The sequence below is a fragment of the Pinus tabuliformis genome, chromosome 9 (assembly GCF_031772625.1).
Source record: "Pinus tabuliformis cultivar Carrire ecotype Pingquan chromosome 9, CPIR1, whole genome shotgun sequence".
Classification (NCBI taxonomy): domain Eukaryota; kingdom Viridiplantae; phylum Streptophyta; class Pinopsida; order Pinales; family Pinaceae; genus Pinus; species Pinus tabuliformis.
Window position 1 is genome coordinate 20,253,014 of NC_142307.1, and position 25,133 is coordinate 20,278,146.

Sequence of the window (25,133 nt, forward strand, 5' to 3'; positions counted from 1 at the left end):
ATCAAAGGCTTTGGAAAGATCAATTTTTAGGATGACAGACTTTTTATGGAGCTTCTTAATCGAGTGAAGAGCTTCTTGAGCAATACCAATTGCTTCATGGATTTGGCGATGGCTGAGAAAGGCAAATTGTTCCTTGGATATCATTCGGGAGAGAAAGGGTTTAATACAAAGGGCTATTTTTTTGGATATGATTTTGTAAATGCTATTGTAGAGGGATATGGGTCTGTAATCTTCAAAAGAGGAAGGGTTATCAGATTTGGGTATAAGGGCCAAGAAAGTCGAGTCGAAGGCCTCCAAAATTCTGCCAGACTTTCAGCTTTCTTCAATGGTCTGGATGAGATCGTCTCCTATTAAATCTAAAAAGGAACTGAAGAATTCAACCACCCACCCATCAGGACTCGGGCTCTTATCCTTATGAAAGCACTTCAGCATAGCTTCAAGCTCTTCTCTAGTAACCTAAGAGTTTAGTTCTTCAATTTCCTCCGGCTCGATGAATCTGGGCAGAGCTTCAACAGTGTGAATGATGCTTGGAAGGGTTATTCCAATGGGGCCTTTGAAGATATTAGAGTAATGTCTAATCCCCATGTCAGCTAGTTGTTCAAAATTGCTCACTTTCCTTCCTTCCGAGTCTTGTAATTCCCAGATTGAGTTAATGGTGTTTCGACCCCTTGCATATTGTTGAAAGAACTTTGAATTTTCATCACCTGCTTTGAGCCAGATTTCTCTGCTCTTGAGCCTCCAGGTTTCTTCTTTTAAGCGAAGAAGCTTTATTCTGTCAGTTTCTAGCTGAATCAGTTGCAACTTTTGTTCTGCCAAGTTCAATCCTATGGGAGTTGATTCTTTAAAGGCTAGTAGAGCCTTTTCAATTCTTTGAAGATCTTCATCTTCTTTTCTTTGTTTTAATCTGGCCCAGGTTATTGTTTTGCCTTTTAGAACTGCTATATTTTTTGCAAAGAGCTCCCCTGGGGAGGAGGTTTCATTTTGGAAGCAATGGATCCAAGTGGCTGAGACCAAGTTCTTGAAACTCGGCTCCAGCAACCAGGTGGAGTTAAATTTAAAAGGTGAAGAGGGTTTAGAAAGATTACCCTTGAGCTCCAGAAATATAGGAGAGTGATTAGAGATCCCACCACTCCCCACCCATTGACGAAAGAGAATTAAACTTGCCATAAGAGGGGCTTTGATCAAGAATCGGTCCAATCTTCTAGCAAGGGCATCTACCCCCAATCTGTGATTCCTCCAAGTTGGCTTGAGTTTAACAGGGTCAATATTTAGAAATTCGTGAGCATCCAACAAGTTTTCAAAAAATGTTGTGAGATGATCACTTTGACCCCTGAAACCCCAGGATTCCGCTGATCCAAGGGAGAAATTTAAATCTCCACCAATAATGATATTATCTTGATTCATAAAATTAGCCTCCATGATTCTGTTCCAGAAGAATTCTCTGTTCTGGCAAGGGCCATAGATGTTGATGATCCTAAATGGTCTGCCAAGCTCCATAGACCAGATATCTGCACCAAGAAAACCTTCTCCTCCCCAAAAGTTGAGGATTTTTGTAGAAAGAGTGTTAAACCCCAAGGCGCAGCCACCAGAGCAACCCTTCACATCCAAAAAATGAAAATCCCAAGTTGGGAGAAAACTTAAGAGAAGCTTATTTATCTAGTGACCTTCCCCCAGAGTTTCTTGAAGGAAAATAACATCCAGCTTTTCAGATAAACAGAGCCTCTTGAGAGCCAGCTTTTTGTCAGGGTTGGCTAGACCCCTACAATTAAAGGAAAGACAGATCATGGAGGAGAGGAGTGAGGGTTGCTCTTTTCTCTAAGAACCCAGTCGATTAGGGATTGGACCCCGAAGGCTACTTCAACACTAGCCCTTTTAATAGCCTTAGAATTTTTTTATTGACGGCCTCTCAGAGGCTTGAGAGTAATTGAAGGAGGGGGGTTAAGGTCCAGGTCTAAGACCGAAGAGGCAGCAGTAGGAAGGGATCTGAAGAAATATCGGTGAGGCCCACTTGATAGTGGGCGATCATCGAGCGGGCAGGTGGTCCTATCCACAGAGGGTTAGGGAATGGGGGAGGACAGTGAGGGAGGCACAGCGGGAATAGGACAAACCGATGAACATAACTTATTAACTTCAGCTTGAGAGACGACACAGTTCAAAGAAGATGATAAATTTACTGAACCTTCAATAGAAGGAGAAAAAAAGAGGAAGAGTGGAGAAGGGAGTACCTGCGAAAGCCGTGTCCCATGATCTAGATTTTTCAGGGGGTCGATCCGATGCCCTTGCGAAATGGTGAGCTATGGCCTGCTGCGGAGTCAGACTAGAGGGAAAAGTACTTTCTTAGAGGTCCAATTGAGAACCGAAATCAGAATCCAGAGTTTAAGTGGAGGCTGAGACCAACACTTTGGCCAAGATCTAATTCTGCCTTGAAATTCTTGGACAGTATTTGTATAAATGCCCCACTTCGTGACATTTGTGGCAACGGAAGGGAATGCATTCCTAATCTAGAATTTGCCTCTAAGTGATGTCGCCCATCTGAAGTAGGTAGCTCTCTACCAGACCTTCTCTCGTATCTAGATGCACTAGAATACGTGCCAATGCTAGGCATCCTGTGTCTTGGTATGTTCTATCATGATCTAGATAGACACCCAAATCATCTCCTATTACATTGAACATTTCTTCCCCCCAAAATTGTGACAGAAGAGCAGGCAATCAGACCCAGATTGGCCCCGCTCCATGATTTTCCTTTTCTAGGTCAAACATTGGCGACCATCGCTTCAATAGCACTAGTGTCATCTCGATGTGCCAATACCGCATGAGGACCGAATCTACCTGGTCCGGATGAGTGAAAATCAGAGCAAACTAGCCCTTGGAAAGTGAGAGGATACCTGGGAGCTGTATGAGGAGATTCCGCCAAATTTCCATTGTCCACTTTTGAAGGCGTATCGGGGAGTAATTTCGGTTTCTCACCCTTCCAACTAACACCGTGCTCTTTGTGAGGGCCGCTTGAGCCATAGAGGTTCCTTTTCCGAAGATTAACTGCCTGTACCTTTCTCTGATTTTTTAGTTCCTTGATTTTTTTAGATGTTTTGGCCGCGCTTTAGCTGCTTGCTCTCCTTCCTCAAGGCCAATGTCTTCTGAATCAGAGCGATTTCCTTCCGAAGCGTGGTCCAGTCCGAGAATGCCAATGAAGCAGCCTGAAGGAGGGTTGAGCCGACTAGTTGGAATGCTATATAGAAGGGGGTAGTCCCGAGGATTCCTACTTGTTCAGGCATCAATCCTTGTGTTGTTTGACCCAAGTTACTCAGTCCTTCTCCTGAAACACTCGCACCACCTTGGGTAATTGTTGTTATCGGGAAGGCCTGCGACCATATGTTCAGATCCGACGGGGAAGGAATGGGTAGGAAGGATAACTCTGGGCCTTCTTCCGGGATGAATATTCCTTCCATAACTGTTGGGGGCAGAGTCGATTCTAGGGTCTGCAAAGAGACCGCTATATCTTCCATTTGAGTTATAACTGCCTCACCCCCTGTGACCGGTAAACTAGCTATCATCGGCATAGTTAATGCTGGAGTTGGTCGGGAGAAATTGACCCAAATATCCTTAAGAGCAAGGGAGTCAGAAGTGTAGTCAAGTAGATGTTCATCCATCCGGGAGCCAACTGCCCAAGAAAATAGTGCGTTGTTCCGCTGCGTCTTCCTGTTGGGGTTACACTTTCCTGAGACCGCCGTTCTTGGCAAAACGCCCTTGTGCTCTGCTTCAAACCCTCTTGCAAAAAACAGATTTTGTTTTTCATATTGTTATTATTGTACCCATGTAGCCCCCATATTGTTATTGTTGTGTCCTTACATTATTATTGTTATGCAAGCCCGGATTATATTGTAACCCTTTAGACTCCTATATATACCAAGGAGGTATCGTAATTTGAATCATCCAAGAATTGTTCATTTATGCAATGTAAAAGGAGGTTGTCCCCTTAAAGAGGCTTATTTTCAAGTCATTGATCTATCTTTTATTCTGTTTTTGTGATTTGGTTACATAACAATGGACACATGCAGATAACAAAGCAATGCTTGTGATTTCTTGAGTGACTCCGTCAGAGGGGGCTATGGACGTTCGTTGGCAGCAGAGCAACACCAAAAAATCACTTTAAGTTTTGAACACAATAAACCCTCTATCATGTTCTCTGTATCATTGTTGAAGACTTACATGTGTGAGCTCTTGGTTTAGTGTGCAAAAACTAATAGGACCTAACTAAGTAGACAAATGAATGACACATCTATAAATGGTCAAGTAACCCAAGCGGTACCCATAACATCTACTTTAATACTTCCTTGCATCACTATTAAGACTCCATGAGTTGAAGGGACGAATGCAGAGATGTTGGATTGTACTAGTGGTTTGCCAATTGTTGTAGCCTCTACAACACCACCCAAAATATTTACCCCACATGTGTAAAATTTTGGGTCCCCCCTGCTTTTGCCAATTTCCATAGTTTTTTATGTCATGCCATGCCCTTTTAAAATAGTCCTCTCATTATCAAATGCATTCCCTAGTTTAATCTTCACTATGGATTGTTCCCACATAACCTTCATCATAGCCCAAGTTACATGAGATACACTTTATTGAAAGTGTTAATCATATATATTTTTGGGGATATGCTTATTCAGGTTTATTTTTGTAAGTTGAATAACCATGGTTAATATGCCTCCAGGCTCGTGGTGTGCTTCTGTCATTGTTTACAGGCGCAACCAGATAAGCTTGATGTGGAGGTGGATCTTAATGGATGATTGGTGGCTCCATTAGAGTTGAATACCTTCCCTAAATAAACTTTAAAGTTGTGTTGGGAATGCCGGATATTGATTGAAAATCATGATCAAATTAACCTTCTTAATGAGACAGGCAACAATTTGAACACAACTTTAAAGGGTGTAGAGGAGAAGATGTCTTTTTTTGTTGAAGCATTTGAAGCAAGGGACTCCCTAAATGGTGATGGAGAATTGGTTCACACTTTTAAGAGATTGATTGCACTTGATGGAAAAAGAAGGTTTGCTTTAGTTGTAACCTCTTCTCACAAGGAAGAGGTTGGAAAGATGAGAGTACTTTGAGAATGTATATTGTACATAGGGAAAATTTGAGGAGACATTATGAGGACACATATCAAATTTCTTTAAGCTCACTAAGGAAAGTCGTCACATTTTGGTACATGCATCAAGGAAACCCTTGATATTAGAGGAAATTTGAACTCAAAAAATAGCCACCTAAGAAAAAATTAAGAAATTAATAAAATAATGCCAAGTAGACAATTTTTTAATATATCATTTTTATTATTTTACTTTCAAAATTACCCAAATAAATGTCACGTTTATCAAAATAATTGTATATATATTTTATATTTAAATTTATTTATTAACACAAAATAGATAAATTAAAAAGTGAACTTAAAATTTAAATTTAATTTTTATAAAAAATATCATATATATATATATATATATATATATATATAATTAATAGAATTTAAATTTAAAATTTAAATTAGTTATGCGCCATTAAAAGCATACTCAACCCATGATTTACCCTTCATTAAAAATACTCTCAATATTATAACTTTTTATAGAATAAGATATTAATTTTTTTTAATATTTAATGTAGTTTTTGGTCACTTGGGCACCATTCAAGCTTAAGGTAGGCAAATTATATTATTAAAAAAAAATTCGGTGCCTAGTCACACATGTATCTCTTTTGAATTTTAAAGGATTTTGATTGACTTACACATTGCGTTGACAATCAAAAGTTTTAGTCCAGGAGCAAATCAATGGCTAGGGGGAGCGCTGCAAAGGCAAATGTTATGAGGGGATTGGGAAATCTGCCGAGGCACGCTTTGACAATTCGCTCTCAAAGTTTGCTTTGAGGATTTGAAGGTCACATTAGAAGAGGCACGTGTGGTTGCATAAGAGCTCGCTGGTACTTATGACTTTGTGCCAACCTGTTTTCCTACAAGATTTCAACTTATGGTGTAGCTTTATGCTAAGAGATTCACTCGAATGCTAGGTTGTTGAGTGACAAAGCAAATGAGTTGTCAAACATTGAGATTTTGAAGGTCACATGATGAGTTGTTAAGTACCAAGATCTCCTTGTAGGTATGGTGTGGACATTTATTTAGCTCAAGTATGTGCCAGAAGTGGTGTAATGATCATCTTATGAATGCATGTGTTGAGCATGTGCACGCTACAATACAAATATGGTATACAAACATATTAGAAATAGATAAAAGCAACCTACCAAAGAAAACATAAGGTGAGAAGTTATACACTCCAAAAACGGTTGATTTTAGTTAGAATTCTTAGTGAACAAGTGTAGATTGTGCAAGAACATAACACTGATATAATGTTATATAAGATAGCTCTTTTTGTACTCGTGAAATGGTAGATTTTATGGAAACTAAGAGGTAAAGTCTTATGGAGCCGGTCACTAAAATTGGGTTGGAATCATCATGTGCATGGTTTATTTTGAAGATACTTCCAAAACCTTTTATTGAAGTAGCAAAGGTCAAATTGGAAGCCACAAATTGCAAATTGTACATCACATTTGCAGAGTATAAAGATATTACAAGTGCAATACGTGATCTCAATCTGTGATTGCAATCTACGACTGTGATATGCGACTACAATTTGCAACTATGACTATAATTTGTGACTGCGATTTACGGTTGAGACTGTGATATGCGACTACAACTAAGACTGCAATTTGCGACTGAGATCTACGACTATCACTGCAACTGCAATATATGATTGCGATTGTGATCTGCAAATAAGCTAATCATGGTCTTCCTTCATTGTGCCATAGGTCTTCAAAGGTGTTTTGACTTCCCCTTAAGATTTAGTTATAAGAATATGATATTGTTGTAGGAATTTACAGGGTAAGTTCCTCAGACAGAACACCAAAGGACACCGCTCACAAACAGATCACAGATCAATACACCAGTATTTTGACGTGGTTAAAACCCTCAAAGAGGGAAACAATCCACGGCCTGAGCCAACTCGGCCACTTCAGGCAATTTATTAATAAAAGAATGAAAATTTACATGTGCTTCTCTCATAGACGGATTACCCTACAAATGACCCTCCATGCGCTTTAAATAGAAATCATGGACCAATCGGGTGTTAAGCCACGGATCAAGTGTAAGTAATACTGAGGAGAGAATGAACCGTCGGATTGTAAGTTACAAAATGTACATAGTAAAGAAACACACTTTACCTAACTCTATACTAGACCAAGTTGTACTTAACTATTTTCTATGTGTCGGAATATCCTAACATCCCCCCTTAAGAACAACTTGGGATAGGATTGAAGGATTTACAAATATGACACAATAGGAGAAGGAAGGAGGCACTAGAGCCTATCCCCCCTTAGTGACAACTTCCTGAACTCCAACCATAAATCGAAGTTTAGTGAACTTCGCCTCTGTGAGAGCCTTTGTAAAGATGTCTGCAACTTGATCATCTGTTGAACAATATTGCACTTCAAGAACATGGTCATGAATGAGCTTTCTGATGAAGTGCATGTGCAGTTCAATGTGTTTGTTGCGCTGATGTTGGACTAGATCTTTGCATAGCTGAATGGCACTTTGATTATCACACCAAAGTGTAGTCGGATGCTGCTGCTGAAAGCCAAACTCTGACAGGATCTGACGAAGCCACAAGGCTTCCTTACTAGCTTCTACGGCACCACGATATTCTGCTTTTGCTGAAGAAAGAGAAATGGCACCTTGTTTCTTGCAAGCCCATGTAATAGGTCCTGAACCAAGAGTGAACACATAACCTGCAGTAGACTTCCGACCATCAAGGTCACCAGCCCAATCGGAATCAGTGAAACCAACCAATAGAGGAGATGCTTCGGCACTGTAATGAATCCCAAACTGAATTGTACCTCAAACATAACGAAGTATTCTTTTCGCTACTTTCCAATGACTTTCACGTGGGTTTTGCATAAACCGAGCAACAAGGCCAACAACAAAGGAAAGGTCAGGACGAGTATGGGTTAGATACAAAAGTTTTCCTACAAGTTGACGGTATAAGGTAGCATCAACTTCAGGAGAAGTACAAGTGACTGAAAGTTTGACTCCAGACTGAAAGGGAGAAGGGGCTGGCTTACAGTCTTCCATGTGAAAATGGCGTAGAATATCACAGGCATACTTGGACTGAGAAAGGGAAATACCTTCCTTGGATTGCAAGACTTGAAGACCAAGAAAATAATGTAAGTGTCCTAAGTCTGTCATTTCAAACTTCCTTTTAAGGCTAGACTTCACATGGTTTATAAGGTTGGGATCACTACCAGTCAGGATAAGATCATCAACATAAAGAACAAGAATGATAAGAGACTTGCCCACTTTCTTGGTGTAGACAGTATTGTCAGAATGACACCTAGAAAATCCATTTTCTAAAAGAAAGTTATCCATTTTGGCATACCAAGCTCGAGGAGCTTGCTTGAGACCATAAAGGGATTTCTTAAGCCGACATACAAGGCTGGAGTCTGTTTGTATAAAGCCAATAGGTTGTTCCACATAGATTTCTTCATGCAAGTCCCCATGCAAGAAGGCGGATTTAACATCCATCTGATGGACTTCCCATTTGAAAGAAGCAGCAAGGGAAAGAACAAGGCGGATAGAGTTCATTTTGGCAACAGGGGAGAAGGTTTCAGTATAGTCAATGCCTTCAACTTGTGAAAAACCCTTAGCAACAAGACGAGCTTTATGTTTATCAACTTTCCCATCTGGTCCATACTTGGTTCTGTAAACCCATTTGCATCTAACAAGTTTTCGTCCCTTTGGTAGAGGAACAAGATCCCATGTATCATTTGCCAATAATGAATGATATTCTTCATTCATAGCTGCTTCCCAATCTGGATGGCCTGAAGCATCTGCAAAGGCGTCAGGATCATAATTCACTGAATCTTGAGCCAGTAAAGAAGAGGCTCTCTCGAATTGAGAACGTGCACGTCACTGATCTGTAGGATCATCGGCAAGATCACCTGCTGCATCCCGAGTAGCACAGACCCACTTTGGAAGCTAAGGAGCTGAAGGAGGATCCTGAGAAGGTGGGGGAGGAGTTTCATCCTCGCTTTCATCATCTGAAGAAGAAATATTTTCAAAAGTAGAAGAGATAGGGAGAGGTGGCACATCCGCCGAACTAGGCTCGCAGGCCGATATATTTTCATCAAACTTTACATCTCTTCTAATGATAACATTTTTGGACTTAAGTGGAATAAGTCTATATCCTTTGACATCTTCAGAATATCCAACAAAAATACATTTTTCACTCTTTGGTTCTAAAGCTTTATGTTTCTCATCTGGAATATGGGCCCATGCTTCACTTCCAAAAACAAGAAAGTGACTTACATCTGGTTTGATTGAGCTCCATGCTTCTTCTGGAGTGATATTCTTTAAAACCTTAGTAGGAGTGCGATTTATTATGTAATTTGCACAGTTAATTGCTTCTGCCCAATAATTAAGACTAAGTCCTTTAGATTGAAGCATACAATTAGCCATTTCCTTTAAGGTGCGATTCTTCCTTTCAGCTACACCATTTTGTTGTGGAGTATATGGAACAATATGTTGCATTTGAATTCCATTCTCAGTGCAAAAGTTGATGAATGTGTTTTTAACATATTCTCTACAATTATCAGATCTTAGCTTAAGAATTTGATGTCCAGATTGTTTTTCAACAAAGGCCTTACAGGCTAAGAACATGTTAAATACTTCACTCTTGAGTTTTAAGAAGTATACCCAAGTGCGTCTGGAGAAATCATCAATGAAAGTTAAGAAATACTTGTAGCCAGAGAATGAAGCAACTGGAAGTGGACCACATAAATCACTATGCACGAGCTGTAAAGGGGCTGAGGCGTGCCAAGAGGCACGTTTTCCAAAACTGTCCCGATGATGTTTTCCGAGTACACATCCGGAACAAACACCATCTCTGCAAGATACGATGGGAAGACCTGTCACCATATTTTCTTTACATAGATTCTGAAGAGAGCGATAGTTTAAGTGACCAAATCGCTCATGCCAAAGTTTGCTCACTTCATCATTATGAGCAACAAATACTGAGGGAAGATTTGATGACCCAAAGTTGTGAAACTTATACAACCTTGTAGAATCATCAGCAATGCCAGTAGCTAAAATCTGTCTAGGATCTCTTAGGTCCTTAATTACAACATCGTGAGGTGAAAATTCAACGATTTTACCTTCACCTGAATGGGTTATCTGATACACAGATAGAAGGTTGCAGGATAAGGTTGGAACACATAATACATCATTAAACTGACCATTGTCTAGATGAACAGTTCCAGTCCCTACAACACTAAGAGATCTATCATCACCAACATATAGATTTTTGGTGTTACAATCATTTAAAGAAGAAAACATGGCTTTGTTTTTGGCCATGTGATAAGAAGCTCCAGAATCAATGAGCCACTCATGAGAATGAGAAGAAGAAGATACATTTAGTGCATAGCCAGACCGAGATGCTTGACAACCACATGCAGAAAGTGCCATTCCTGAAGATGAAGTTGAAGTTGAAGATTGCTCCAAATGGATGTTATGCTTCTTCATTGCTGCTTCCAAGGCTTCCATCTTCTTAAAGCATTTGGATTCTAAGTGGCCATCTCGATTACAAAAGTTGCAATGTCTATCAGTCTTCTTCCCTTTGTTTTTATTTGTCTTATCATTTTGTTGAAATGATTTTTCATTTTGAGGCTGAAATTGCTTAGGACCCTTGTTTGGTTTAGGACCATTCTTTTTAGGATACAACTTCTTAGGATTCTTTGGATTTGGTTGCTGCTGGGCGGCTAATGCTTTCTTAGAAGAGTTTCCAAGATGAAGAAGACCAAGGTGTAAGAGTTTTTCTTGTTCTCTTATTAAAGAATCACAAAAGGAATCAAAGGAAGGGGACTTGTAAGTTTTTCCTTGAGAAATGAAGGCTTCTCTTGTAGAATGGAAGGTGGAAACAAACACAGAATAGGCTGGTCCCAACTTAGTAATAATGGAGTAGATAAGGCTACTATCTTCTTTCTTAACCTTAACACCTTCCAAGAGAAGTCTAAGGGTCTTGAACTTGGACAAAAAATCTTCAATGCAAGAAAAATTATTGGGGCCCAATGTAAGCAATTCATTTTCAAGTTGATGGGCTTTAAGTTCATTTTTAATTCCAATGACTTTAGTAATTTGTTGCAGTGCTTCATCAGGAGTATCAAGTTCTGCAATATGGAATCTAAGATCTGGAGAAATAGACATCCCTATCAACCCACGTGCTTGGTCTTGCCTATTTGCCCATTTAGCTACCTTATCTTCATCTTTCGGTTTGGTCTCTTGGCCTGTGGCTATTCTGTAAAGACCTTTACTTCTAAGTAAATCCACAATATAGGACCACCATTGGAAGTAGTTAGTGCTATCAAGAATGACTTGGCACAGACTTTCCATTTTTAACAGAAACTGAAGTTGTAGATGCTGAAACTAAGTGTACCAATGGAAAGATCTTGAAAAATTAGGCCGTTTAAAAAAAAACAGTTCTGAAAACGGCTTTCGGATGAAGAGGTTATGGCTTTTTGAAAAAAAATTGATGAAGTCGCCGACGAAGTGCGGGAATGTGCGGAAATGAAAAAATCCGCCCTCAAAAAATGGAGACTTGAACCCAAGACCTCTACTCTCATAAATTAGCTTTGCACCAAGTGAGCTATACAAAAAGTTTGAGAGAGAGAGAGAGAGAGGGTGGGGGTTGATGCTTTGGGTTGCGTGCTTGCTTTGAGAAAGCTCTTTTTCCCTACAAAACAAAAAACACAAAACCCAACACGGACATAAAAAAAAAAACGAACCTTGCGGCTCGAAGTTAGCTTTAGCCGAAAAACTAAATATTTTCAAAAATGAACCTTGCGGCTCAAAGTTAGCTTTAGCCGGAAACTAAATATTTTCTTCAATGTTTCTGATTTTTCGAGATCACACTAAGGCGCAACGAAAAAGAGCATACGCATGAGAAAAATCCTTCCTTTCTGTTTCTGATTTGCCCAGATCGCACAGAGTCGCAGGGCAAAGAGCATACGCAGAAATGAAAGGTATAGATCCGGAAATAAAAAAGGCTAAATAAACCGAAACTGAAATAAACAGAGAGAAAATAACTGTAAACTGCAAATAAACACTGTATACCTCCAGATCTTAAAAATGACGCAGCTAGGGTTACCGGAAACCTTTTTCGCGTGGAACGAAAGGGGTTCCTCACTAGAACAGATGCTTCCAACACAACAGAGCAGTCCTCTCGGCCCGAAAGCAGTCAGAAACAGTAGATCTAGTAAACGACAGTCGGATGCAGTTCTACCGGCTACAGATTTGGATCACCAACGGACGCGGCCCTCAAATAGCTCCGATACCATGTAGGAATTTACAGGGTAAGTTCCTCAGACAGAACACCAAAGGACACCGCTCACAAACAGATCACAGATCAATACACCAGTATTTTGACGTGGTTAAAACCCTCAAAGAGGGAAACAGTCCACAACCTGAGCCAATGCGGCCACTTCAGGCAATTTATTAATAAAAGAATAAAAATTTACATATGCTTCTCTCATAGACGGATTACCCTACAAATGACCCTCCATGCGCTTAAATAGAAATCATGGACCAATCGGGTGTTAAGCCACGGATCAAGTGTTGGTAATACCGAGGAGAGAATGAACCGTCGGATCACTACATATCGTGACCGTCGGATTGTAAGTTACAAAATGTACATAGTAAAGAAACACACTTTACCTAACTCTATACTAGACCAAGTTGTACTTAACTATTTCCTATGTGTCGGAATATCCTAACAATTGTAAATATCTTTTGTCATGCCTATGGAAATAATAAATGTAAACCCATGTAAAAGGCAATATGAGGAATACAAAAGGTTATAAGGAATACGAAAGGTCACAAGGAAGGTGAAAAGTCACCTCTCCATTTATATAAATATACCCTCATGCCTCATTTAGAAGGACTTTTAGCACTTGAGCTTTGTTAACATTTAGATAGTTGTTTTTTCTTAGGGATCCGAAAGCACTCCGCTCTTGGTAGAATTTAGACTAAATTGTGGTGAGGCTAGGGTTTGATGTTGGAGATGATATGAGCATCCCTCATTCCATTACTGGAATTTGATGGGTTTGTAGCAAATGTAATTGTATTTGCAACATATTATTGAGAAGCTTTTCACTTTCGAAATTAATTCTTGTGCACTTTCATGGTGTTTATAATGGATATTCAATATTTCCAATATTGTGTGTGCATGTGTGCTTTCATATTGGTTGTATGTTGATGAACTAGTTCATGGCTATCGCTTGTATGTTTGCTTTTGAATCTTTGCTTTCTTATTCCATGCAGATGCTAGTAAATAACTATGAACTAATTTGCAGTTGACCTCTAGTACTTTCTTACTAGCATGTTGCAAATGGTCTCAACTAACTCATTCCTCTTGAGTCATACTCTTCTCATTGTTTTGTTGCTTTGTTCTTGTACGTTGTTTTGCAAGTTTGTCAACAATGGGTTGATTTAGTCCTCATTCTCTAGGCATTTCACACTTCCCTTCACTCTAATATCTCTGCATTTGATAACCAAGAGAAAACATACATGGTGGTAGTCGGGCCCACATATCGGAGGGGTTCCCATCCCAAACTCTGTGAGGTCTAATTGTGACTTCACACTGGTGAGACCACCTTACTATTGGCAGTACATTTTTCCCTGTCAGCAGATGGTCTTGAACCTCTAATTGAAGTTTGTCTCCCAAATCTATTGCTATAAGATTTCACTATGATCTTGAGTCGAATAAAGCATCTTTGTCTTTTTCACTTGTATATTTATATGGAATAGTTTGGTTATCACCTTCTCTTTTTGTTGATGGATGTTATTTATATTCACCCCCTTTTGTACCGAAGTGCAAACAATATTCTTGTCCAATTCTGAGCTACTTTCCACCTGATTGCTCGAATATGTGGTTATGAGATTTCTCTTCTTCACGTCCTTCTTTTGGTTCTCCAGGTTGAGCTCTAGATGCAATTTATAGCACTTCTCCTATGTGTGACCATCAATATTATAGTGGTTGTTATTATGTTTGCATTGGTGTGTTATTGTTGTTGTTATATTATCCTCATCCCCTTTTTGCTTCATTTTCCCTTCTTAGAAGCTTCTTGGTGTTCCTTCTGCTTCAAACCACTTGATTACATTTCTTCTAACTTATGTTTTCTAGGTATTGTGCTTGTATGTGAGTATCGTCCACCATTATGGGTTTGAACATCATCAATTGTTTTCGCAAATGGCTATGTAGACCCCCCAACTACTCGAGGAGTAGATATGGGTTGTTGGGAGAGATGCCCAACGTTATTGCCATCTTCTTGAATTTTGTGGTGTATTCCTATACACTCTACCCTATCTCTGCTTAAAGTGATGCCACCAGATTCATTAGTCCTCTACATATTCGATAGGGTAGAATTAGGACTTTATGAGAGTTTTAAAACCCCCCCACGCATCTATTGGAGGATCCCCCTCCAACCTAAGGGTTTTCATGTGGCTTTCCAACATGTGAGGGCATGGCCCTCTGACTTCAATTGAGCAAATGAAATTTTATGTTCCTCCTCTACATGGTGAACACTAAAATAAATTTATATTCATTGCAACCAATGTTTTAATTTCAAAGCATCTATCTCACCTTGACACGACTTGATATCCACCTTCACTTCCATATTAAAGAGAGACTGGTTCATGACACTTGAATTCTACCACTCTTTTTTGGGTTTCTTGCACTCCTCCTCTACTTCTTTCCAATTCCCTAATTTTTCCTCAAATCTAACCTTTGAGTTGGAACCCCCAATCTTCTTTGGTCAGCCTAAGCTTATTAGTTATGGTTGCCATGAGAAGTTTCACATTACAATTTATATCTTTGATTTGCACTTCCAGCCATGTAAACCTCTCCTTTTTTGAATCTCAAAGGTTATCATAAATTGATTCATTGGCCATGGCTAGGGTTTTATGACTTTTTCCTTAAATCAATATGATCCCCTGCAACTTCCTAAAAAATAACTAAAGAAACCTGCTCTAATACCAATATGATTTGTAAATGGTTGTGGATATTCTACTAGATAGTTCGTCACAACAAATTATGAAAATAAACCAAAATCTATACTATTAAGGGTTGATTCCCTTTAGATTCTAAATTTGTTATTGCCTGAGACTTGCCGCTCATGGGTTGTTATAGAACACAAACCCCATTTGTTATGGTCTCTCTCTCTATCCACACTCAACTACCTTACTCTACTATGGAACAAAATGAAAGCAAATAAAATCGAACCCCTTTTCCTTTTAGTGGTTTGATTATAACACAACGATAGCCAACTAGGGGTTATATTTGACCCATTCAACCCTCAACATGAGTTACAACTTGAACTTTCTACAGTCTTCATCATAGTCCTCACGTGGCTAACACCTTTTCCAAGAGTAATGGTGGCTAACATGTCATCCTCTCGAATTATGGTGGTGAAAAACGATAGGTCAATTTTCAAGAGGCATAACTTTTGCATTTGAATTATAATTGAAACATTTCTTGCACCATTACAAAGGTATCTAAGCGTAGAATATTGTCACGGCGACCTGCACTTGAGGAGGGAAATTTCACTCCCTATAAATTTATTCAAGGCCTCAAACTAGCCCCAAAAGTTTTTAAACCCTAATTTTCCAAATTAGGCCCAACTAATATAACTACTCCTATAAGCAGATTCCTTCATTTTTCCCACTCTGAAATCATTGAGATGTGTAACAACTTATATAGCGATTTAGTTCGAATTAGAATGCAATATCTCTAGATAATCATAAAGAAAGATAAAATATATCCAAAAGTAATTTATAACCTATAATTTCAAAATTAAAGAAAATATACTCCATCCTATCCTCCTTATAGAAGTAAGTTTTTCCCTATTGAATGTATGAGAAGAGGTTAAACAACATGTAAGACAAGATACTTCTTAAAATTGCTTCAAACTCTAGCCAAAATCACCTTCGATCAAGTGACGGTGGCATAAGGATGTGTAATCTTGGCTACGCCATTGAGGGATAACGAAAGAGATCATTTTATAGACCAAAAATAATATTAAAAATATTATTACTTCAAAGTTTAAGGAGAAATTATGATATGATAAGGAGTTAAAGGAAAAAATGTCATTGAGATATTATAACGAGTTGATCAACCAAAATCTTGAAAATCGAAAGTATCTCTTTGTCTTGGTTAGTGTAAAGAAAATAAATATTGCTAAAATAAGAACAAATTCTCAAGAGAAACTCGGGGTTGGTCAATCCCCAAAATCCCCGGGATGAATAAGTATGTCACCTTTATGATATTAAGAGGGTTGAAGATGAAAAACACTTCTCTTAAATGGTCTATCATATACTAAGGTTATATCTAAATTTCATAATATTTGTCACACTTCAACCTCTTGAACTTTCAAGTGAACAAAAGTATAATAATTTTGAAATGCTATTAATGTTTTCCAACATAAAAAATATATATATATTTTAAAGAATTTTAAATAATATATTTCCTTCTATTCTTGAGATCCATTTTTGATTTCAATAATATAATATTTAAAATATTTATAAATTTAAATTTAATTTTTCATATTATAATAAGGTTTGATTTTTTTTTTTCAACTACAATGTTTAACATTTTGATTTGGTCCAAATAAAATAAATAAAAAAACATAAAATTCTCCCCTGCAGTCAAATTTTTTGATTTTCATCTTAAAAAATTTGATCCAATTGGCAATTAGTAAATTTAAAATTAAAATAAACCTAAACTAGTTTAATAAAGTTAGATCTAAAACTTTTGTTGATCCATATTATAAATAAATATTTTTTGGATTAATTATATCATAAATATTTTTTGGATTAATCACATCATTAAAATTTGATAGACATTTCAAACCAACTGATATGATTTATTCTAATACAATTTAATGAAATTAATATTAATTTAATTAGTAATTAGACATATTGCTCATATAAGTGATTTGATACCGGATTAAACGCATTCAGGGTTTACCATTCCCCGCCTAAAATAAAGTGGACTGAAGTTCAATTTTTTGAAAATAATGGACTAATAACAAGCAAAGTCACCTTAGCGAACTGTCACAATAATTGTTGTGGTTCTGATTCGCGTGAAGGCCTCCGGTTCTTTAGTGGGTAAAAGGTCTCGAGCCAAAGAGAAAGAGCGGGAAAGTATACATATATCAGAGAAAAGGAGATGCCCCTGAGATTCTTCATCATCGCTCGCCTGTGCTTTCCTCTTAATTCACAGCTAATTATCCTTCACTACAGAGCAAATTAAGTGCAGATGGAAAGTAGTTCAATGGAACCAGGAGGGCACAATGCCATCGAAATTTTTATGCAGACCGTGAGAACATCTAAGGCAAGTTTTATATTCATTTTCTGGGTTTTAAAATGTCAATAGACACACAAACTCTCTTGTAAATTTATTGGTTCTGGCCAGTGGCTTCTCGTGAGAATTTTGTTTAACCAACTAAATAATTAAATTATGGAAACACATTTTTTTCCCACTACATTCTGAAGCCCGAAATGGCTGTTCTAATGCAGGGAATGAATATTGTCAAATTTATTGTATTTCTGTAAAAAATTATATGATTTACTCTTTGCCTTGGATTCTCTCAAAGAGATCAGGAAAAACATTCTAAAGTATTTTATTTTTTCATATATATATATATATCATGTGAAACGCACCATTTTCGTTTAGAGGGAGAGATTACAATGATGATTACTGTACCATTCGCTGAAATTAACCTTGGTTTATTGAAATTTTAAAGCAAAAAATAATTAATCCCTGTTTTATCACATTCTTTCATTGGGTGGGATATGTCCATCTGAACTTGAACCTTGGTAAATACCCCTGTTTACCACTAAACCACATCCTAACAGACTTTTAAAAATAAATTATTCCTACAGCATTTTTTTTTTAAATATTTTAATTTGTCGATCAATAGCATGACTGCCCTTTATCGCCCGAAAAATTCTCACTTGGACACGAATCTGGGTCGTGCCCTTTATCGTTGCAACGTTCCCACTTGGCGGGGAACCACAGCCCAGTGTTTTCAAAAGAACGTTCCAGCGTACAGCAAAGGGTTTTTATATTTGCCTAAAATAGTGATTGTAATTACTTGGATGTATATGCCTGTTTACTCTCTCCTTATGTTATAATCATGTTCATTATTAAATAAGTTAAGGCACAATATCAAAGCATTGCAGCTTGGATGATAAGTGAAATTCTAGCCATTTTCCCTCTCTAATTTGTAGAATTCTAATTTGCATTTGTTGCCTGTTCTTAAGTATAAAGTGAAGCAATCTAGTTTTTTGGTGAATTAAATTATATTTAAGTGTTTGCAATTTTTTAAAAGTTCAGATTTAGGTTTTCTAATCGTATATGTGAATTGTAAGTTGCTATATATCATCTTAAAATGTATTATGAAAGTAGATTTTCGTCTTGGTTAGAGAGCTGAGAAGATTTGTTTTCTTTCTAGTAGAATGTATAATAAAAGTAGATTTTCAACTGGGTTAGACAGCTGGGCAGATTTTTTTTTTTTGGTTTAATAAAATGTATTATGGAAGTAGATTTTCAACGGAGTTAGAGAGCTGAGCAGATTTGTTTTCTTTGTAGTAGCTTCAAAGTCTAACCTCCACATGAAAGATCGGTTAACTATCAACTAGGACTATAGAATCAATTGAATACACCTGACCGTTGTTCGGTTCAATTTGAACATACACGAAGTAGAATCCACTATCTGTTGCAACTTTCGACAAGTTCTCATGATTCTAAAAGAAGAATGTTGTTGGTTGTCCAAAAGATGATATAATGAACATTCAACGAGGTTCATATGGTAAAACTTACTCAAAAGAGTTTGCTTGAGGGGATGCATCTTATAATAGGTGCATATTAATGAGACTGTGATGGCTCATTATAGTCCATTCCCCTTAGAACGATTTGTTCTCAAACCGCCGCAAAAATTGTGCTTTTCATTGCTACCATAATTATTTCGCAAGTGTTTGCATGATTGAAATGTTGGATCATTGATGGAACTCCCAAGGGTCAATTACGAGTGTTTAGGCACAAAACTGTGTTCATTGAAGTGTCACTGTCAGACAGAATGAATTCATATCATTTTACAGTTTTGCAGGAGGTTATATCCATGGGATCTAGTATGCTGCATGTTCATCTTCTGTTTTGGATTGATAATTCCTTAATGGCATGATATGACATCCTTTCAATAATATTGGCATTGTTACCCACCAAAAAGTGGGTAACCCCTAGGGGTTTTTTTTTTCTCCTCTTTGGATAGCCAACCTAGCACATAACATGATGTTGGGATCCTTCACTTCTTGCTTCAGTCAGATTTCTCTCCCATATGGCATTCCTTCTTGAAGGAAGGTGGGTCATCCATGTGCATGTACATTAACCTTTTTTGCAATCATGTGGTTCACTTAATGTTATGTGCAATACTATTATGGATCAAGGGCCAAACTAGATGATTTATTGATCTTGTTTGTATTCTTGTTATCTCACTTCACCTGAGAGGTTAGTCTTTGACTCTAGTTTAGTGGGACCTCCTTTGAGGCCTTAGGGTTTTAGGAAGGGCATTACCGGGGAAGCATTGATTGAAGTAGTATGTTCAAGATAATCCATACTTACCACTTTCCATCTCTCACCTTATTCATCTCCATTCTTTGTGTGGGGGTCATTGGTCATTAAGATTGGCACCCTTCTTCCTCATCCTTGAGTCTAGGCCCAAAAACTTGGCCATGGAGGTTGATATAGCTAAAAGAAAAATAAAAGCATAAGAAAGCCACAATAAAAGAAAAATGTAAAATGCAAAAGATGGTTGGGACATAAGTTTAGCATGTGGAAAAAACCCTAGCATGAGCTCTACCCCACTCATTAGCCATCACCTAGTTCATTAAGCATATTCTTCATCCATAAAAAGGAACTGGAAAATCCTAAAATGGTAATGTAAAATCTCAAAATCAAGATTGGGCTCTTGAGCTATACACCCAAATAAATATAAATCACAAAAATAAAAGGCACACCAAAGGGGTGGAAAAGGTAGGTTGAGAAAAAGGGGAACTCATGCCTCCATGATAGCTCCCTTCTGACATCTGTACATTTGGGATGTTGGGCCTTCATTAGCTGACCAAATGGTTATGGTGCCTTGCCCTGACATCGTTCGCACTATGCAACCATCATTTTCACGCACACCCATAGATTGATGGGCTAACTTAGGACATGTCACTTCCCCTTGGGGGTTGGAAACACCTAATAGGGTTGTTGATCTAACTATCCCTACTATAGGGAGGTAACTTGTTTATGTGATTTGATTTAGTTAGACATTTGAAGGTGAGCTTGGTGTGAAGTATTATTGTGCGCCTAGCATTAGGTATGATCTGTTGATTTTCTAGTGCAAACAAGACTAGTACAATTTTTCAAACTGATAACCACTTCCAATGATACAATTTGACTTCTTTAGAGCATTCAAATCATTAAGCAGTTACACATGAAAAATTTCAACCATTAACTTCTTCAATAGAGTAACATAGATCACAGTATACAATGAGACAAGAGACACCAAAATTTATTGGGGCACAACCCCACAAGGGGGGAACCTGATAATCTTTCCTTGTGAGAGAGAGTTCAATTCATCAAAGTGTACATCAAAATACCCCAGTCAAAATTCCAATCTCCGACCTTAATGAATGCCAAGTCAAACCAGTCAAATGATAGAAAGAAATCAACACACTAGTTAAAGTCTAAGTCTGTAATAGAGGGCCGAATTTTGGCTTGAGGTAGCTGGTCAAAGGGTTGAAATTTGGCTTGCAATTCCTTAGAAAAGTCTTGGTCAATGGGCTAGAATAGGAGTAGATCTTCGATCAAACAAAGTCAACGAATCACAAAGAATCTCAACCTCCAAAACCCAGTCAAGAGCTTGGTCAAATTTAGAGAAATAAACCAAGTAAATGTTGGTCAAACAAAGTCAAGAGAGCTGGTCAATGCAGAAATAATCTTCCTCTTCTTTTCCTCGCACGTGTGAATAAATGAGTGATGTAAGATGCCAAATGAGGTCAATCAAATGCCAATATATATGTGTGCTAGGAGAGGGGTTTTGACCATAGGGTCAAGCCTCTTCATGTGGTGGGGTTGGCTTGGTCAACAAGAAAATTCATAATTTCTCCTTTGCTTTTGCCAATGAAAATATTGACCAAAGCTACCAATTTTCAACACTCCCTCTTAGCTAGGGAGGTACTTTTCATTCTCTCTCTCTCTCTCTCAAGATTAATCTCCCCGACCAATCCATTGGTCTCTTAGTAATAACCTAAGGGAGAGATTAGATGTACAAATCTCATCATAAGGAAAGATACATAGCATTAAACTCATCCCATAAGCCAAATCCCAATTGCATCAAGGTCAACACGTAACTAACCATGGGATCCATCAACAAGGCCAAACTCTACAACCATATGCAATGGTTTCTTAGTTAAGCACAATGACCCATGAGAGTCCTAAAAAAAACAATCTTGTCGACCAAGTCCGCATAGTCTCTCAATCAAACATAATGACTCAAGGAAGAGAACTCAAAATCAGTGTCCCCGACCAAACCCACTGGTCTCTTAGTCAAACACAATGACTTAAGGGATCACTCCAAGCCTCAAAACCAAATTTCCCATCTACGTTGGTTTCTCAGTCAATCTCATTGACCCTAGGGAGTAACTAGGACAATATTCTCGACTGTAAACCTTGGTTTCTCAGTTAAGCCCAAGGAAGATTGTCAATCTCATGATGCTATACAATCAATGCTCCTTCTCTCCAAGAGAGGGATTCTCAACAACTCCAAGTTGTTCTTTGAAATAAGCAAACTTCATCCGGGACAATGGCTTTGTCAAAACATCAACAACCTGCTCATTAGTAGGGATGTATTCAAGCCTCACAACTCCTCTCTATATAATATTCTGGATGTACTGATACTTGATCTCAACGTGCTTCAACCTGTCATGAAAAATTGGATTCTCATAAAGCTTTACACAACTTTGATTGTCATAATATACAATGGTCGATTCTAACACCCGATCAAACAAACCAACTAACAATTTTCAAAGCCAAACTGCTTCACAACAGGTTGAACATGCAACTATATACTTATACTACCTCAATCGTACTAAGAGCAACAAAAGTTTGCTTCTTACTTGACCATGATATCATAACATAGCCCAAGCTAAGACAAAAACCATAAGCGCTCTTTTTATCTTCAGTGCTTCCAACCCAATCAACATTTGTAAAACCATGTAGTTGCCATTTTCCATTAGAAACATATCTCAAACCATAATAATGGTGCAACGTAGATATCTCTATATATGTTTCACTGCAACTCAATACACATGACGAGGCTTAACCAAGAATTGGCTCAACGTGTTCACAATATAGTAGATATTAGGTTAGGTATTCACCAGATGGTTCAATGAGCCAATCAGTGTGCGATACATAGAGGGATCAACTAGTTCATAATCACTATCTCGTAGCTTCTTCAAATTTGTCACCATGGGAGGGTCCATGGACTTGCAATCCATCATGCCAAATTTCTAAAGGATCTTAATGATATACTTTCCTTACCTAACAAAGATTTCACTAGGCTTTTGCCATATTTCCAATCCCAAGTAGTAATGCATAAGACCAAGATCCTTGATCTCAAATTCATAAATCATCTCCCTCTTACACAGAACAATGAGATTCTCTGCCCCTGTAATAAATAAATCATCTACATACAACAACAAAATCAAGGGCTCATCTTCAACAACTTTGAAGTACAAATTTGGATCAACATTGCTCTTTCTGAAACCAAGACTTAACAAATAGATATCAATACAAGAGTACCATGCACAAGGAACCTGCTTAAGCCCATACAAGGCTTATTGCAACTATTGGGGATTATTCTTCTAACTCAAAAAATTAATTTTGTAGTTTATTTGCTTACGGAAAATAACGAATAAAATCACAGTTGCAATTTTCACCATAAAAATACCGTGGAAAATAAAATACTGGAAACAGAGAAATTCTAGCACACACGATAAAATTAACACAATTATTTTTGGACAATTGTCCCCGGAAAAAACCCAACTTGGGAAAACCGGTGCAGCAAATGAGGGTTTTATTATTAATGTCCAACAACAATTTTGAGTACAATCATTTAGATGCCTAGTTGGTAATCTAATTTGAAGAAAACACTGGCAAAAATATTGTGAGAATTTTCTCCCACCCCACAACTATTTTCTGCCTCCGAAATAACTTCCTTGACCTCTGCGTAGAGTGGATCCAATATGTATCCAATTACAAAGGAAACTAAGAAATACATAGTGGATCATTTGATCATATTCGCAAAAGTACATATCAAGGGCATGTCACAATATCACATTTAAAAGAATTGATTAATGATGCTGAAGGAGATATCTGATCATTGATGTCACATAACTGATCCTCAAAGTACCAAGTCAAAAAGTGGAATAATGGTACTGCATGCAACTCGGGTGCCAACATATAAAATGCTATTGTGATGAACTGCAACATATAAGGTGGATGGTGTCACTAGCAGAAAACTAGAGGAACTGACAAGTGAACCAAAAAACACTGATGCAACCCGAGGTCTTCACCGACCGCCATGGTACATTTCTACACTATGGGAATAAATGAGTTGAAGTTGACCATGTGAGAAATTGTTTGATTATCGGTCATTGATGTATACCGTTAACAAACACGAGACAACTCACCGATAATGATGATGGGAGTCAAGGTTAGTGTTACGAAAATCGCGATAAAATCGGAAAATCATGATTTTTTGAGTTTGGCGATATTATCGCCTGATTTTTATGGTATATATATATATATATATATATATATATATTTTTTTTTTTCATTTACCTGAAAAAATCGCGATAACTTGAAAAAGCGCGATTTTTTGGGAAAAAAATCTTTTTGGAGAATGAATTTTTGTTTGTTTGTTTGTTGTTTTGTTTTGTTGGTTGTTCTCCTCTGATTTTTTGATGAGGAGGAGGAGGTGACACAACCTACCCAGGCTACCCCTCACTAGTAGAGGACGTGGTCTACCTCCTGTAGCTCCTAGTTCAGCTTCTAGAGCACAACAAAGTCCACTGCCAACTGCACCGGCATCTCTACATCTAGAGGGGTAGAGGAAATCAATAGTATTAGACTTTAGTTATTTGGTTCATTTCATTGTATATGACATTATGACTCATGATATGAGATACATTATTATATTTTTTGTTGATATTTTGAGGCTGAGTTGGGACTCAGGAGTCGGGACTTACTATTCAGGACATGATTCATTGTTATGTGTGATGTAGCACTAGAAATGATATTACACATCTTATATATTAGTTCTTTTATCATATTTATGTGTCGATGTATTTATTTTATGTTGTAGATGCTTTAGATATTAAAAAATTGAAAAAAATGAATATTTTTGTATGTTACGGTTTTTTCTCGATTTTTACGAATTTTTTTTTTTTCCGATTTTTTCCCCTCGCCGATAATATCCCGATAATGATTACTGCAACATTGGTCAAGGTACCCCAGTACAATCTAACAAGTGCGAATAAATGAGTTGAAGTCAAACACTTGAGAGAATCTACAATCAGGAGACATTGATGTATTCTCACTGTCGATAGCGAAGGAGTCTGCCATTGATGACTGCAAACCCTAAGGTATTGAAAAATGACTCTAGACCTTATTCCCAAAGCAATGAGTTGGAATCGATGGGAAAAGATTTGCTGGAAGGAAGGCATTAAGACATCCCACATCAATCCAGCGTGAGTGTAACCCGCAGGCCAATAATTTGGAAGGAATCAGACGAAGAAAAATGAAGTAACCATACTGAAGCACGTTTTCGGCGTACACAAGATGTGGCTAGCGCACGACAGAAACCCTTTGAACCAACCAATAATGAAAGCTGACACAGAGGTGAGGAATCCACCAATAGGGTCAAATGGAAACCAAGGTACTGCACGA

General features: G+C 37.8%; 1 protein-coding gene and 1 pseudogene across 1 annotated transcript in view; both read left to right on the plus strand.

Moving 5' to 3' along the window:
• Positions 1–5,787: 5,787 nt before the first annotated feature.
• On the plus strand, positions 5,788–6,635 carry LOC149146905 (exocyst complex component SEC6 pseudogene; annotated as a pseudogene).
• A 10,522-nt stretch (positions 6,636–17,157) lies between these two features.
• The window catches only part of LOC149146906 (holliday junction resolvase), a 90,397-nt gene continuing 82,421 nt past the window's right edge, over positions 17,158–25,133 (plus strand). Inside the window, exon 1 of the mRNA XM_089441218.1 lies at positions 17,158–17,468. Coding sequence (XP_089297344.1) covers positions 17,394–17,468 — 75 coding nt within the window. The 5' untranslated portion in view covers positions 17,158–17,393. The remainder of the gene's footprint in view (positions 17,469–25,133) is intronic.